Source organism: Mastigoproctus giganteus, chromosome 5, assembly GCF_048544385.1.
Source record: "Mastigoproctus giganteus isolate SK-2022 chromosome 5, ASM4854438v1, whole genome shotgun sequence".
NCBI classification, from domain to species: Eukaryota; Metazoa; Arthropoda; class Arachnida; order Uropygi; family Thelyphonidae; genus Mastigoproctus; species Mastigoproctus giganteus.
Genome location: NC_143579.1, coordinates 48,480,635 through 48,498,799, shown reverse-complemented (window position 1 = coordinate 48,498,799; position 18,165 = coordinate 48,480,635). Strand labels below are relative to the sequence as shown.

The window sequence follows — 18,165 nt, the reverse complement described above, 5'->3', positions numbered from 1 at the left end:
TTGTGGCTTACGAGTGTATTGCCTTAATGGATCCTGAAGCCTGCTGCCCGCTGTGCTATGATGATGACTTCACTGTTGACACAGATTAACCTAGTAAATACTGCAAATAACATAAATTCACAACTGATAGATCTTAAATTATACTTGGCAGGCTTTACCCCTCAAATAAATCCACCGAAACTTCACAGTTAATATATTCTCTAAAATCTGTGTGACTGTGTCGCATGTTTTGCTTGGAGGGGTGTCGCAATACCAAATGCTTTCTCTCCCTCTCTCTCTCTCTCGCGAGCGAGTGCGCGCGAGACACACACACACACAGTGTTTTATCTGATCATAAACATGTCATTTAACAGCCAGATTGATAAAATCAGTATATTAATAAAATCAATATTGTAATTAATTTTAGTGCATATTAATCCCTGTATTTTGTCACCTTGATTGGAAATTGTACTGCATTACAATAAAGATTTATTTATAAATCTTTATTGTGTAGGTAGAATGTTAAGAAATAGCGCGAACTTTTGGAAAGTCGAGGGATGGGATGATAAAGGTACTCATCGTCAATCATTCTTCTGTCGAATCTATCAGTGTACAGTAAAAACTGATATCTGGCTCTTTAGATAACCGGAAAGATGTAGTAACGATACATTTACACTCAGTGATCACTGAATTGTGACCACCTACCTAATACCGTGTTAGGCCATCTTTCGCGCGGATATAACAGTTGCTATTCGCCTAGGCATTGACTCCACTGCACACTATATCCTCAGCTGCTTTTGCGCCAGAAAACCGGAAACCAACCAACCATTGACTCCACTAGATGTTTTTATTATTTATTGTATGAAGCGGTACCTGCCAAAACTTTGGCAACGCCGCTAGTCAATTTAATTAATACCTTTATTTGTAAGGTGCAAAGATACACGCAGGTACCCAGACATTACAATGCCCTTCGTGGCACTAAGCCAGGGGTTAACAAGCAAAAAATGTTCTTGTTTATACTCCGGCACGACCATCAGGTCAGTGGAGTTCACAATAAGTCAATCAATACAAATGTTAATCGTATTTAGCAGTCATGGGCTTGAACCCCGTCCTACTCAAAGAGCATGTGCTACTGCACTCTTGACCACTCGGCTACGTCAGGCCTTTAGATAATTACAAGTCACTCCCGCCGCTGCATTACTCAATTGAAGGGTGGGAGGACCTTAAAAAGACAAAAAAAGTAAGTAATAACAATAATAAGTAGAAAAGAAGAATACATATAGGAAACAATTCAAGGTCTAGGTTAAGGCATCCAAAGCCTGCCGAAGATAGACCTGCCATCATAAGGAGCTTGAGATCTGTAGAATCATGAACTGTACAAGGAGCTGGAGGAGTTCTTCTAGAATCATGAATCAGTTCAAGGAACTGGAGCTCCCGAGCGTCCTAACTAATACTCCACTAGATGTCTGAAGACGCGCGTAGTCTTCAGACATCTAGTGCAAAATATTCCAGGTGTTCAATTGGATTGAGTTCAGGCGAATTTGGAAGCCAATCAAGATTGGTGATAGCGTCACTGTTCGCCGAACCCCTCCTGCACAGTGCGGGTCCGACGACATGGTACATTATCCGCCTTGAAAGATCCCCTTTTTGTTCGTTCTCGGACAGAAATGGCATCCTGCCTGTGGAAAGGCAGCATGGCTGTAGATCCATACGGATGTCTTCAGACATCTAATGGAATCTGTCTGGGCGAACAGCAGCTGTTATCAGTGAAAACGGTGTCCAACACGGTATTAGGCAGGTGGTCACAATTCAGTGATCACTGAGTGTGTATTCTAAGAAATAGGGATTATCAATTTAAGTTTTCTTCGCAACCACTTTAGAAACTAACTCATCGTCCTTCGATTCCTCGTTGACACAAAATTAATGAAACGTCAAGTAAATATTATAATAACATATTTTTTCTTTTATTACAGAAAACTTACTTATTGTATATTATTATTAAACGCGAAGAAAGTTTTATTCAGTAGTCATAAATCAGGTTAATTTGATGATTGCAGTATGGTTTGTATTGGTACAAATCCAGAATTTTTGAATTTTACTTTTGTGATCCATTGGTTTAGGTTCTTGGAATGCGCAAATAACACATATAAATAACTGGACGCCCTATAATCCTCATATTGATTTTAATAATAATATCCGATAAAGCTAGCTTTTACTGTATTTTATATCTCCAAACCACTTTATAGTCGGTGATTTCGTTGAATTCCAAATAGCACGCATTCGCAGAATTCCCCTTCATTCATGTTTACGAACGACCCCCCCCCCCATTTTTTTTTTTTTTTTTCAAAACATATTTATTATTTTTTTCTTTTCGTTAGGACCAGACCTTCATATTTCCTCTGGGTCATACCAGTTCATTTACCCCGCATTCATTTTTTTCTTATTATTTTTTAATAAGCGAAAAGAAAGTCGGAGCTAATGACATTTGATATCAATGTAATATTTGCTATTTTAATTATGCACGTTTTTACAACTTCTTTTATGAATTATGACTAATTATGTTTGATTTGTAATTTACTGTTGAAATGGAGCCAAAAATAAAATAAATAAATATATGTATATTTACTTTTGGGTCCACTGTAACAATTATATATTTTTAAATATCCTATTAAGATTAAAAATGTTATTAATTATATTTGTTTATATTAAACAAGCAAAAAATGATTTTCATTACGAGAAAAAGTTGGAGGTGGGGGAAGGCACTTCACTATCATCATTTCATGCCTCAACGTCATTATGCTACTTCCCATACCCTCTTTCCAAAGAAATTCATACATCATTTTCCGGTAGCAGAAATTCTGAATAGGTAATACCGACAAATAACTGCTTTGCTGTGTTTTCCCTAAGGCACACGCGTTACATCGTTCAACTGGAGAGTCATTGACAGTACATGAATCTTTTACAGACCGCAATGCACAAAATGTATGACATTGCATTATATTTCTGCATGCTCCCATTGCAGTACTTGTTTTACGGTTGTCTTAATTTAAGATTGATATTTACGGTGGATAATAATAATAATTCTACCGGAAGAAAAAAAAGAAAATTTTTCAAGTGTAGGTGATACTTGGTTATGGCTAAGACTTTGAAAGACTTAAGATTCGAAGTTTCCTTAGAATTACTAAAAGTATTTGTAATTAATTAATAACTGAACGCAACTTATTAACTTCCAATAATACTATGTAGTTATTATTATGAGACTTTTTTATATACGTATTGGGTTGTTTAGGAGGAATCTAATATAAGCGTTATGTATGTATGTATGTACCTGTCTGAGGTGGCACCCGGACTAACGTCCGTCTCCACCGTGTTCTCTGTATTCAAGTAGGACATCTACAAATAGCAAATAGTCCTGCAGTATAATATGTGTGTTTGAGTGTGTGAAAAAAAAAAAAGAAACAGGCCATTTTGCCACCAGGAAGCAGACACGCCTGCTTCCTTTTTCAGTCGGGAAGGGATTCGAACTCGGGACTTTTTTAACATTACATAAAAAAAAAATTTCATTTACATAAAAAAAAAACATGGTGTTTAAGAAAAAAGCTTTATATATTTACAGGACTTATTCCCAAACCTGTAATGATTAGGATTCGAACTTGTTGTGAGAGTGTGCCAGGGCAGCTATGGCCATGTGACGTCAGTATTAAAGTGTCTATAAACTGTGCATTCTATGCAGGGCCGACGTTTGTGGCGCCTGAGGCAAAACCTTGTAATGGCACCTAATTCATATCGTATCTTAGCATGTGTATATATATATATATATATATATATATATATATATATATATTTATTTATTTATAGAGTGCGGCCGGCGCCTATTTTAGATGGCACCTGTGGAAAGTTCCCCACTTGTGCATCCCTGTCGCCGACCCTTATTCTATGGTTTATGGTTAGATTATTTTGCTAGATAAAAAAAATCAAATTCATTAAATTAAAGAAAAGCAAATTTCGCGTTAAATAAACCTTCTGTTTCTGCAGAAATCAATCGTGTGTTAAAATGAGTATTAGTATCGGCAATATGATAAACGGAAGCAAAGCTTATACGGCATCAGCCAGAAACAAAAAAAAAAAAAAAAAAAAAAAAGCATGTAATTTTCCCATTCCTCTTCCTAAGGTCATCATTTAAAATTACCCATTTCCACACCTCTAGGGTTTTCTCACCGTGGCTGAGTTTGTCAGTCTTGGAGGAATGTGCAAGGTTTCCCCCTCCTGGAAATCTATCCAGAAAAATAGGCTAACCAATTAGAGAGCAAACATAATACAGTATACGCACAAATTACGCTTGGTGTATATGAGTTACTGCTTGGGTAATACGTAACTTACAGTGTTTGTAAAAGTCAGTAGAGGCTACATAATGGACTGGGGAAAGTTTGCACAGTGTTTGAGGTTTACGTTAAACGCTAAGGATAACTAAGGCTATGAAGCATCGAAGTACTGTGTCTGTAACTTTTCGTCTTTTTCGGTCTGTTTGCCTGTTTGTTCTAAGAAATGCCCGAGTTTTGAGGTTAAAAAATCATGCAACCCTCGCCTGAGACCGACTAGCTTGAGCAACGTTGTGAAAAAAAGCTCATAAAAATTTCTAACTTCCCTGATCGGATTCGAACTCAGGCTTTTTCACACGGTGTGGGAGGATGATTATTATAATCCATGTTGAACCCGCGAGATCAAGTTTGAATAGGAGACCCTGGGTTTGCTGGTTTCCATCGATCAGCGCCTCACTGGAACTTATAAAGTTCCATCATTGCTTATTAAGTACATCCATTTATAGTGACTGTCTTCGGAGACCTCCGATGTCTCAGCTGAGTCGAACGTGCGTAGGACGAGTTGGTATGCTCTCAGTAGCGTAGCTATTCTTTTTCGGGCCCGGAGGCAAAAAAACATGTTCGGGCCCCTACTTAATTAATGAAAATTGCAAAAAGAGGAGACAGCCAAAGACGCCGGGTCCCTAAAGGGCCCGGGCCCGGAGGCAATTGCCTTGCCTGCCTACATGGTAGCTACGCCACCGTATGCTCTGCCAAAAAAAAGTAGTACAACCTGGTATTAAGTAAGTACTCTTAATGCAAAAAAATTATCTCCAGCAGGATTGGACATTCTGTCCTGATTACAGTTCCATTTTTTGTGAGTAAACAGAAGAAAAAGTGATTCTGTCAACGAAATTCATGAACTAATCATGTCTCCCTAAGAGATACTCTCCTGTGGAATGCCAGAGGTTTGTCCATTATCATTCTGATGGACTGTTTAGGAAGGAGGAAGGGGAATATTCCCCTGAACTATAATATAGATCTGGTTTTAGCTCCTGATCTCTTGAAGACTTGTTACATGTGGTTAATGTTCTTCTAACAAAAGAGGTGACGATTTTTGTGTTAGTGGAAGAGGTTGAATTAACTTCAGACATTTTACTTGCAGGTTGGTTTTTCAGGAACCTCACTTTAGATTAAGACATTTGATTCATTGCTTTCTGTTTATATTTTTAACTTGACTGATTGCTGAGTAAAATTAATATAATTAAAAACTATTGTAAGATTCTGTCACATGAAAAGCTATCACCACATTATATCTGAAAGTATAATACAGTTAACCCCAGGAGCTCACATCTGGTGAGTATGGGCTTGGCACACCCAGGGTCCTGAGTTGGATATCACCATTCTTCTCTCTCTCTCTCTCTCTCTCTCTCTCTCTCTCTTTCTCTCTCTCTCTCTCTCTCCTCTCTCAGGGTAACTCGGGAATTTGTTTTTGGCTGGTGCAGCATAAGCCTCAGTGTTCTTTGCACCATATGGCTAATAATAATAATTTTCACGCTAGTGTGAAAATTGGTATATTAATTGAAAGACTGTTGCCTTTCTACACTTTCTCTTGATCATTGACTGTTCTTTTCAAATTCTAGATCAGTGAACCTAATTTTAGATTTTAAGTTTTTCCCCTTTCCGCAATGCTAATTATAATTGCAATAAAAAAAAAAATCTAAGTTACAACGAAGAACAGTTTCGAATGCATGAATTAAGATAAGCGCAAAAGTAAGGCTTTGAGAATGTAATTGCACGTATTCTTTTTTAGTTTGCTATTTCCAAGATGAAAAACGCGAATTTCTGGAAAAAAAAGCATGCAGATCTCTCCTGACTCCGACTAACTCAGCCACGTTTTAAAAAGAAAGGCTATTAAAACTGTTCATGTAATTGATGATTTGCACCCAGGCCTCTTCCAATCTGTATGTGGGAGAAGGGTGATTATATCCACTGTGCTAGCTGGAGAGTCATATGGTGGATCTGACGTCTTTAAGCGATTAAAAATAATTATTATGGTTGATTTTTAATCTGTCTCATCCTCGGAGGTGAAACCATTATTAAATATACATGTACTGTCAGTATTATTTACTAATGGTTTCAACTCCACAGCTTATATTTCTATGTTAATTAAATTCCAATTTGACCACTTCCGGTTTATTTTATTGCATTTGTAAAATTAAAAATTTCTCCAAGACAAGAATCTTCTCAAACACTATAAATTTTGAAGTCATTAAGAATTTGGCCAACATGTTTCTCTGTTTCGCCATTAAAATTTGACTCCATGTTTGACCGCTAGTGACTCCAATCTCTATGAACCTCTCTATCAGTCATTTATTTTAGTAGAACTGATATTCGTAGCGTGATGAAAAGATTGTCAGTCGCTTTTCCCTGTGGCCCTGATAATATGATAAACATTTTTCGAAAAGTAACTTCATTATATGTTAGACCTATTCATTATATATCTTCAGCTCTTGTTCGAGAGAGATTTTGTTCTGCAGTCTTTGAAAGCATACTAAATGATTCCAATACCGAAAATTAGTTACCCTTGATAATATTGCAAGGATTTTTTTTCTAGTCTTGGCCAGCGTTTGTGAGTACTCCTGGTTTCTGGAAATGATAATGTTTCATTGGGTTTTGTCAATTATGTGCAGGAATTTTGCCAGCAGGAATAAGGAGATGATTATTCCTTTGTATAAGGCAATGGTTAGGCTACAGCTTGAATAGTACAGTGACGGACAAAAAACTGCATCACTTGTGAATTTTACAAATAATGTGTTTTGCGCTGCATTGTGGGTTGCAGAAATGTTCGAAATGTATTTGTTAGATGGGATATATATTTCTGTGAATGAAATCCAATAAAAAGACTTCGCCTGATATACCTAAATGCCATAAATACCTTCCCAAAGGGTAAAATGCGTAATTAATGGAAATATGCAAATGAAAATCATGACAAGCAAACATACATTTTATTTCATTTACATGTACAAACTGAAATGACAAGTTAACATAATAGTATTATGTACTGTAAATCAGAAAAATTAGTCCTCAATATTTTATTATTCCTCCTCGAGCTGCAATTACAGCCTTGAAGCGATCTGGCATAGAGTTAATCAACTTCTGGATATATGGTGCTCAATTTCGTGGTACCATACCCTTACAATACTCTCCTGCAGCTAAACCTTACTCGTTGACTTCTTCTGAGCAATTTTAGACATTATGTACTAGCAATTTTCAACAGGATTCAAATCTGCACTGTTGCCAGGCCAGTCCAACACTGTAATGCCAGCATTTCTGAGGTATAACTGAAAAAAGAGGCAAAATATTGGTGTATGTTTTAAGCCTTGTGAGACAAGAAGACAAACTCATCATTAAATCTAAATAGCATAAAACTTACCAATTTTGCCGTGTGGCAAGGTGCTGAGTCCCGTTGAAAAATGCAGTTTTGGATATCTGTGTGGTGATCCCTAATAACGGGTTTCAGGCACTCCTCCAAGATAGCAGTGTAGGTTTCTGCATTCACCGTTCCGTTAATAAACTTAATTCGCCCCACTCCTTTGCTTGTTATGCATCCCCAGACCATCTGACCGGCGGGGAACTTTACAGTCGGTGTTATGCAGTCAGGATGGTATGCCTCCGATTTTCGTCTTCTGACATATTGCTTCCCATCCGAGCCATGAAAGAAAATACGTAAAATTGATTTATGAAAGTAAATTGCAATCCTGGCACAATTTTGTCCGTACATCTGGGAATAATAATCCTTGGGGTGTCATATATAAAATTACTAAAAATAAAATGATCCTGGGTGACATTTTTAACTCCATTACCTCCAACAGTATGGAAACTTACATTAACAGACTTTATTAATGCCATCGTGGACCAACTGCTGCCTAATGATGATCTCACTATTGACACTTCGTACCATATATCTATTCGAGATTTAAACCAAAAATACCTTCCTTTAGAAGAAACAAGTCCATTCACTGCAGAGGAACTTACTTCAATCCTGAAAACAATTCAATCAAACAAATGTCCTGGCGATGACCTGATTGATAATATATTTATCAAAATTTTTATGACCTAAGGCCCAAAGTTCTACTTAAATTATTCAACAACTGCTTAAATACTGGAACATTTCCAGGTGATAGATGACTTTCATCAACCGGTGAAATACCACCACTTTGCTTATTGGAGGCTTGAAGTGGTGAAACCCATGTTTAGTCTCTAGAGCAAAGTTTCCGGCATCCCTCTCCCCCCATACTTCTCCTTCAACCCATGCACGGTACTAAGTACTATAGGTTTTGATACCTTTCGTGTTTGGGGTTTTTATAAAAAAAAAAAAAAAAACATGGAAACACGCCATTCTTAAGAATTTACATAAACCTAGTAAACCACTAGACAATACCGGATCCTACCGCCCCATAGCCTTGCTCTCTCACCTGGGAAAAGTGTTAGAGAGACTAATCGCTAATAAAATTACTACACTGCAGGTAAAATTACCACTCTTGCCTAAAACCGTATTGAAGAGAGGATGTGGAGCTACAAGCTCCACATCCCCTCTTCAATATGGTTTTAGGCAAGGACTTGGATGCGAAGACGCCTTATTAGAACTTCACCACCTTATTGATAGCTCCACTTCCAAGTACGTTATGGCGATCTTTATCAATTTTGAGAGCGCTTTTGATACTTTATGGTGGTAGATTCCGTTCCAATCATTGCTCTCTTCAGCTTTATAAACTTGTTAGAAACTACTTTGCTGAACGCATTGTCACCGTCATCACTAAAAGCACAAAGATTCACAGATCTGTCTCCCGTGGTTGCCCCCAAGGATCAATTTTGGGTCCCTTGATTTGGAACCTAGTTCTTGATGATTGGCTGCTTAGGACGAGAGAATTTCAAAATGTGCAACAACTTGTGTATACAGATGACCTTGTCATTTTGGTGAATGGAAAGTTAAGATCTAATTTAGAACTCTATGCCAATAAAGTACTCTTTGAACTATCGTCTTGGTCCTCTAAGAACAAATTGAAATTATCCCCAACCAAATCTAAGATCATGATTTTTAAACACAAATTAGACTATGGCAGACCACCAGTTGTAAAACTTCACAAGAAATTACTTTCACGCACCAAATTTTTAGGAGTCATCATCGACACCGCTTTTCCTTTACTGCACATATTCAACATCTGTCCGTCAAAGTTAAGAGTTTTACCGCAATGCTGCTCCAATTATCAGACAAGACTGGGGATTGAACACTAAAACTCTACATCTATTTTATAATGCTGCCATAATCCCAATTACAACCTATGCTGCCAGCCTTTGGTTTAGACGCACTGCACTTAAAACTGTATAAACTAAGTTATCCACTATTCAACGTTGTTTTCTCCTTTGCCTACTTCATGTTTGCCGAACAGTATCAGCTCCAGCTCTACAGACTCTTGCAGGCACTATATCACTTGACCTGCATGTTGTATTTAGAGGGCTTTGCTTTTACATCCGCAGAGGCATTTCTGCGGAATTTCAGGGAATCATTGTTAATCCTCAGGCTGATCCCAAAGCCGAACGAATCCGATGCTGGAATTTATTAGTGAACACCTGGCAGAATAGATGGAATTCTACCGAAAAAGGAGCTATTACCAAAAAATTCGTTCCCGACGTAACTGCACTACTTTCATCATCCACCAGAAAATGGTTTTCACCTCATTGTTTACCTCCTACTTACTAACTGGGCATGGTTCGCTTAACGCAAAACTCTACCAGTTCGGACTTTCTAATACAGTCTCCTGTAGATGTGGGCTACTGGAAGACTCTCCACACGTACTTTTTGAATGTTCCATTTATGAAGACCTAAGATTGGCTCTTAAGACAACAGTTCCAAACTTGTCTCCTGGATGTGAGAAGATACTCATATCTATCAATAATTTCCAGGCCCCTCAAACCTTCTGCAATGTTGCTTTTAATCGCAGGAAGACTTTCAACGTCAATGTCAATGCAAGCAATCAAACTAAAAACACTTCATAAATGAAAATGCAACCTGTTGCCTCGTTTGTCGTCCTGATGACGTAATGTCCAAAATTTTGCTGGTTTTCAAAAACACACGAAGAATTTAACAGATGCTGCATTTTTCTGGTTCAATCTTTATCAAGAATCTCCACAACTAAATCCTTCCTCTGCATAGTGATACCGTCATCAACCAGTGACTTCTGATACCACTCCAGATTAACAGAATTATATCTAGAAATTGTTTCTGCTGATCTTGTTTGAATGACATTACTACTTCTGTGTAACCGTACACCTTTTTCTTTGTGGACTACTTTGGGCAGACTGCATAAAGACGTGGGCAAAGATTAGATAAAGATTTTTTTATTTTTTTTTATTTTATATATTTTTTTATTTTAATTTTTTTGTTTTGTTTTATTTTATTTATTTATTTTTTTTTTTATTTACTTTATGCTATTCTCTTTATTTCTTCGTCTTGTGCTGGCCTGTCTCTTGGGAATGACTGTGTGTGTGTGCGTTGTTGCCGGCTTGCTGGCACGGAGTTCTTTTGAATGGCTGTAAACTCCCTTTAGACATTCAGTGCGCGAATGTTGAGGTTGGCCATGGTACATGCGTAGTTGTGGCCTACCTCCCCGTGATGTAGACGGACACTGGGCAGACTTTCCAGGTGATCGCCTGCCTGGTGACAAACGGCCAGAAACAACTAAACAACACACACACACACACACACACACACACACACACACACACACACACACACACACACACACACTGCACGAACATAGTATTATACACATTTCTGGCCTGCTACAGTGCTCTGTAACCATCACAGTTTACAAAAGCGGAGTTGAACTTTCGTTCAGGTGCCGTCCTACATAAGATACTATACATGTCTACATACATGCAGGTTGAATTTCGATTCGTCAGAAAAGGTGACTGTGTCCCATTGCTCTTTTGTCAAAAACATGCGTTTTAATCCAAGCAAGTCGCTTCTTTCTCATTTGTTGGGTCAACAAAGGCTTCTTCTTTGGCCAATAGGCATGCAGACCACATTTCGAAAGCCGTCTTTGGACAGTTCGTGCACTTGTTTCAACACCAGAGGCCATCTCAAAGTCCAGTTTTAGATTAGGAGCACTAGCATGGCGATTACGAAGGCATAGCCGTTTCAAATATCGATCTCGGGAAGGCGTAGTCACTCTCTTACGGCCTGATCCAGGTCTTCTCTTCACATCACCGGTTTCGTGCTTTAATTTCAGCGCCCGGAATACTGTTGACTGGTGGCAGGCTATTTTATCAGCGATAGCACGCATAGAAAGCCCTTCCTGGGACAGAGCAACAGCTACACTTTTTTCTTTGGTGTCAACTGAACATATGGAGCCATGCTTACACCTCCGCAAAACAGGATACATGAGCGTGTATACCCTTCCGACACCGTATTTTTAGAAACGGCTGATGCAATACCTTGCAATTACTGTCTGATGCAATAGAAGCATTATCTGATACAATACCTTTTGCTTTGAGACAAACAAAATGACTGTAATTAAATAATATGTTATACGTTTCACTACAAATGTAACTTTTTTTAAGGTAATGCAGTTTTTTTGTCCACCATATCTATCACTGTGACCATATGAGTCGTCGTAGTCACATCTATGGGGTGGGGGTTGAGAGGGATAAATCTCCCAAGAACAATTTTTATATTATATAATTGGAACCGTCACGTGTTCACTTTTGTAAAAACTAGTAGTGCGGAATGTACCATCCCCAGGAGTGTGCTGCCAATTTAACAACGGGGATTTCTCAAGGAAAATTTAACCTAAGGATCATCCTCGATTCAAATTTATAAAACTATTTTTTTTACCAAGTGGCTCGAGGAACCCCCCTCCCCAAACAAAAATTTTAAAGCGCCACCCAGTGTGACATCAGCAACCCGAACTCAGACCTGAATTGCTATTTTCCCTTTCTTAATTTTTTAAAAAATTTACTGATGAGTTAATTAATGTGGAATCTCACCCCCCGAAACTACTACTACTAATAATAATAATAACTAGGGGGCTTCGCTCGCTTCTTTTGATAAAATAAAATACTTACAGAAGCTTTCGACTCTGTGTGTGTGTCTCTTCCTCAGCTATGAATACATAAATACGTTACATATGGAAATCGAGAATGGTTCCGCGTGGTTATGCTAGATAAACAAAGCGCGTGCACGAGGTTTATCTAGCATTACCACAGTAAAACAAGCTTCTGTTACGTATTTTAGTGTTTGTCACGTATTATCACGTAACCCTCAACCCTCTTCTTTCATTGGCTGAGTAAATAGGAGAGAAATTATTTTAATGTATAGAAAGAAGGATAATAATAAACGTAATTACCTCCACTTTCGAGGAATGAAAATTTTACAAAACGGAATGTACATTAATAAAATAAGATTTTTTTTTTTTTTTTTTTTTAATAATCAAGTATGTACAAGACCACCGATTTGATTTTTGGAATAGATTAGAATACATATGATATGCCGAAACATGTGACGAACCGCATCAATATTTTGGCACGACCTGGTCCATTTTCATTATACTAATAATAATGTTTAATTGAAAAATGTCAGAATAATTGAAAATAATTCTGACATTTTTTTTCAGTATTTTTGATCGATTGATTTTTCTCCCTTCCTTTAAATTAAAATTTAAAACTTTCAAATATAATTTTAAAATGTTTTTTCAGTATCTGTTATTCGTATTTTTTCCAATATGTGCAGCATGTATGCATATAGATTCAGTGCTGAATTTTTATAACAGTTTAAATAAGGTGGGTTTTAGAGAAGTATTGCCTCTTAGAGCGTAGGAGAGGAGAAATGGAAGCTGTGCCAAAAAAAAAAAAAAAAAAAAACGGTTTCTGGTAAAGGAGAAAAGTTTTTCTCCCATACAGATTTAGGATTATTTGTTTATATTATGCAATAAATAAAAAAAAAAACAAACAAACAAACAACATCGATATTGTTGGGATTTATTTTTTTTTAAAGTTCTTAATTGTTTTTATCATAAAAGAAATTCGAATAAAATGGGAAGAACTGTCAGAAAGCTAAAAATCGAAACTGCAGGTACTCGGAGCTGGACAATAAGGCAACGCGGTTTGCTTAATATTTAATCATGTTGGATGTCTTAGCCGAACTGACGTGTCGCAAACTGCAGTCATTTACAGTTGCTGTAATTGGTGATCCTGATGGTAGTGGAAAAGATACGTATGTGATATAAATTTCATTATATACTCATGACAGAGTTCTTTATATTATCTGTGACATAAGTATATCTTGAACAGCATGGAATGCCGACTAACTAAAGAGCAGGTCTAAAAGAACGGTTAAAAATTGAAGTGTTAGGCTTAGCATAAAAGGTGTAATTGAAAAAAAAATCTGATTAGCTGATTGAAAAGATGTGAAGACGCCTAAATTTCCGAGAATTTGTAGAATTCGTCTTTTACGATATGTTCGGTAACGAACTGACATAGAGCTTTTGAAGAGCTGTTTCCAGTGGAGTTGGTATGGCAGTGTTAGTTACTATTAGGTAAGAAATTATATGTAATCTTATAATAACATCTGTAAAACGTCTACCGTATGCGCTAGTTTGCATTTATATAAATGCATCAGTGATATCGTTGCATTTATACATATTATGATTGTAATAAATATTGGTTTTCAGAAAATGGCAGCTAGAAAAATGTTCAAACAAGACTTTAAGAGCAAAGGGACAGTAACTTCTGCTAATCATTTAATCGCTTAATCATAAGCGTCATGAGCTTTTCTCAGCTGTTAGTCAAGGGGGGGGGGGCGGAGAGCAGGGACTGATTTATGCACAGGCGCATGACGTGCAAGCTAGGCTCAAAACGGAACATAAATTGTTCAGCGGATAGAGATCCCCTTTAGAAGATGCTTGAAGAAGACCAAAGCACAAAGTGAATAAGTGGGCTTATTCACTTTGTGCTTTCATCCCCAAACAGCCTAAAACTGTCTCTCAGGGAGAGGGCAAAATGTATCAGGGTAAAAAATTAAAAAGAAAATTAGAGGCTCTTCAATGCACAGCATGAAAACACTATGGAGTATTTTTTTTCTTTTTTTACAAAAAGTGAAATTAATATTATTACCATTTCTTGTTTAGTACATAAACCTAAAAAAATACACCTGGTGTGGATGAGATCTATCCAATTATATTAAAGGAAGTGAGCAAACCCTTAGCCATTATTTATGAGAGCATTTTTGGATTCAGAGAAGGTCCCTGTGGACTAGAGATGTGCAAATGTATCCCCAATTCACAAAGTGGGATCAAAGGGTGACATAAGTAATTGCAGACCTGTTAGCATATCATGTGTTTCAGGGAAAATAATGGAGTCACTGGTTAAAGAAGTAATGCAGGACCATCTAGATAGATATGCAGTTATACTTTAGTCACAGCATGGGTTTGTTAAGAAGAGATCTTGTCTGGCCAATTTTATTGGATACTGTGATGCAGTGAAAAGGAACTGGATGTAAAAAATAACTTTGAATAGCATATACTTGGATTTCAGGAACGCTTTTGATACTGTTTCACGTAAGACTCTTGTACAAATTGGAGCAGTGTGGCATTAAGGGAAAGATTGAGTGGGCACTACTTTTCATGGATTAATGTTATTAGTGGAGTCCCACAGGATTTGGTCCTGGGCTTGTAGTTGTTTTCTTTATTTATTAATGATATTGATAAGGGTATATCAGGCTTAATGTGTAAGTTTGCAGATGATACAAAGATTGGCAGGGTGATTAATGATAGTAATGAAGGTATGCTGCTGCTGCAACAAGATCTAGAAAAATTGGACAAATGTGCTGAGAAATGGCAGTTGAATTGAAAAATGCAAGGTACTGCAAATGGGTAGCAGTAGTCCCAGATTAACATACTAACTGTGTGGTACTATACCTAGTGTGGGGGAAAATGAAAACACTTGGGAGGGGTAATTGTGCAGTCAGATATGAAGTTCTCTGAGCAGTGCAGACAGGCTGCCAAAATAGCTCATTGGATTTTGTCAATTATATACATGAACTTTGCCAGTAGGGATAAGGAGGTGATTATAACTTTTTTACAAGGCCACAGTTAGGCTGCATCTTGAGTACTGTATGCAGTTCTCTGGAGGCCTCGTTTTAGGAAGAATGTAGAGCTGCTTGAACAGGTACAGAGAAGGATAATGAGATAAGTGAGGGGGAACAAAGGGTTGCTCTTACCAAGAAAGGTTTCAGTTCTGCAAATTGTGGCATCTGTGAAGGGATCTGATTGAGGTGTTTAAGGCTTTGAATGGCTTGAGCAAACTCAATGCTGATGAGATGGTTCTTATTGCTGAGACTATGCACATAATGGGGCATAAATTCAAATTGAGGAAGTATGGTTGAAGAATATGTGTGCAGAACATTTGTCTTCAGCTAATGGGTGGTTGATTGCTGGAACAAGCTGCCATTTGTTGTGGAAGTGGGTAGTTTGAATAAATTCAAGGAAGGGCTAAACAAACTATTGGACCGGATGAATGGGTGATTTTTTTTTTTTTTTTTTTGGCTGATTCTGTATAAGCTTGCTTTCTTGAATCATTTTCCACTATTAATATTAATAGTTACATAATGCATATTAGATCATAAATACTTCTGTGTGTTGCATTGCTTTGCAATTCTCTTATTTTTGAGAGAAAGTGCCAGTTTGAGATAGGTGTTTATTTTTTTAATGGATATTAAATAAAAATACACAAATAATCAAATTTTTTTTTTATTGCTAATGGAGCATGAACATTATTATTTTTTAAAATTATTTTGAATTCCTGATGTATCTTGAACTGTATTAATTGGCTTAATATTCGTATTGATAAAAAATGAACCAGTAAAGCAGCATCAGCCAAAATTTACTCACTTCATTTGCACCCCCCCCCCCCACCCAAATATTCATTTGTTCAGTCCTTTAAATTTATTTCAATAATCAATTGCTCTGGATGAAGACCAGGGGCTCACACATCTGATGAGTATGGGCTTGGCACACCCAGGGTCCTGAGCTGGATATCATCATTCTTCTCTTTCTTGGTGATTTCCTTCTACTTCTTTCCCTTTCTCTCTGGGTCACAGGGTAAATCAAATTTTTTTTTTTTTTTTTTTTTTTTTTTGGCTGGTGCAGCATAAGCCTCAGGCTTCCTTGCACCATATCGCTAATAATAATAAGACAAATTCACGCACATCTGTTCTGCAACCATCCTTTATTCAGCTTAAACTTGTTTTCTTTTGGGTGTTATTTGAGAGAGTAAGAATGCTATCTGCATGTATTTTATGGTGCACTATGGGCATAGATGCCAAACAAACAACAAGCATGTATTTTATTCAACCCATTTAATATGTTAAACACTGACACAATATAATAGCGTAGCTTAATTTAATTTTTTATGATACTCACCTTTTTATAATCTGCATTTATGTTGGAATAAATTGGATGATAATTTTAAATTTAAGTTAGCATGAATAAGTTAAGATTTAAAAACAGAATTAAAATGTGCACAAGGAAGTAGAAGTGCACGTCTTCGTCCTTGGTTGTCAATGTTGAAATTTAAAATGATTTTAGTTATACGGTTGGAAACAGAAGGCCAATAGCCATAACAAGTGGCTTTCGTTTTACCCGTCTTCAGTTGGCAATGGTAGAATGAGAGTAAACGCGTGTATTTAAGAAGACTAGGTTCCCGTGATGCTCCTGGATACACGTGGGAATCTCAGGTGCATGAGATTCCAGACCGGTGCTATGTTATAGGGTAGTTTGGAATTTAATACTTGAAGAGTGGAATGGCGGCGAAACCATTCTATAACTAGGGCTTCATATTCCAACATCAATGCAGATTATAAAAAGGTGAGTATCATAATAAATTAAATTAAGCTACGCTATTATATTGTGTCAGTTATAAATGGTACTTTAAGAGATCTACAATTTTCGAATTATGTTAAACACTTCAATTAGGTCTCCATGCAGAGGGCTAGTTTCTAGATGTTGCAGTTGTCTTTTTTTGGTATGAATGCCCTTTTATTATTATTAGTGGTAATCAGGTAAAATGATGCAAGGGAGCAAACTTATTCTGCATTAGAAAAAAAAATCCCCAAGTCCATCACAATTTGCCCTTTTCCAAAACATAACAATTCATGTCCGCCTTGTACCTTTTCAGACTCAACGTTAATTATCCTGGAAGGCAACTTATTCCAGTGATCAACAGTGTGTTGCCAAAAGGGCAACACGTTGATTACTGGAACTTCATGAGATATAATCTTCAATTGCTTTTCAAAATTTTATGTTTTGTTCCCTCGTTCTTGATTCTTTTGTCAACGTGAAAATGCATTTCTCATTTGTTCTGCTTATTCATCCAAGGACCTTAAACACTGCAGACCATCCCCAAAGTGCCCTGTCTGCAGGCTTTGCTGTTCACATCTTCTGAGGTGTTCTTCATAGGGACATTCCTTAGCATTTTCAACCAAACTAGTACCCTTCTTTGGACCCTCTCTAGAAGTTCTATCAGGTGAGAACTCCAGACGTGAATATAGTAAAGCAATACCCTGCATAGCACTGATAATTGGTACTGAAACTGTTCCATGTTATGTGAAACCGTACTGATTGAGGTATAATTATAATGGGTTTTAATTGAATGCGTACCAGAGAAACAGTGTATAAACAAATTATAATAAATTTGTAAACAATTTGCACTTGATAGCCAATTAAAAGGATTCGAAATAAAAAATATTCCCGTTTTTTTTTCTCAGTGTACAAGTCATTGTATTCTGAGAAAAAAGCTTTATTGTTTATTTAGGTATTTCAATAATAAA

The 18,165-nt window shown here is 37.0% G+C and overlaps 1 protein-coding gene across 4 annotated transcripts in view; it reads left to right on the top strand.

Moving 5' to 3' along the window:
- RapGAP1 (Rap GTPase activating protein 1) overlaps positions 1–18,165 on the top strand; it is a 344,351-nt gene that overhangs the window by 116,862 nt on the left and 209,324 nt on the right. The window contains exon 1 of one of the 4 annotated variants that reach the window (XM_090373184.1): positions 13,767–13,876. The exons of the other annotated variants lie outside the window; for them this stretch is intronic. Within the exon in view, the coding sequence (XP_090229310.1) occupies positions 13,854–13,876 (23 nt within the window). The 5' untranslated portion in view covers positions 13,767–13,853. Of the gene's footprint in view, positions 1–13,766; positions 13,877–18,165 lie in introns of those variants that run through there. 4 annotated transcript variants of the gene reach the window in all.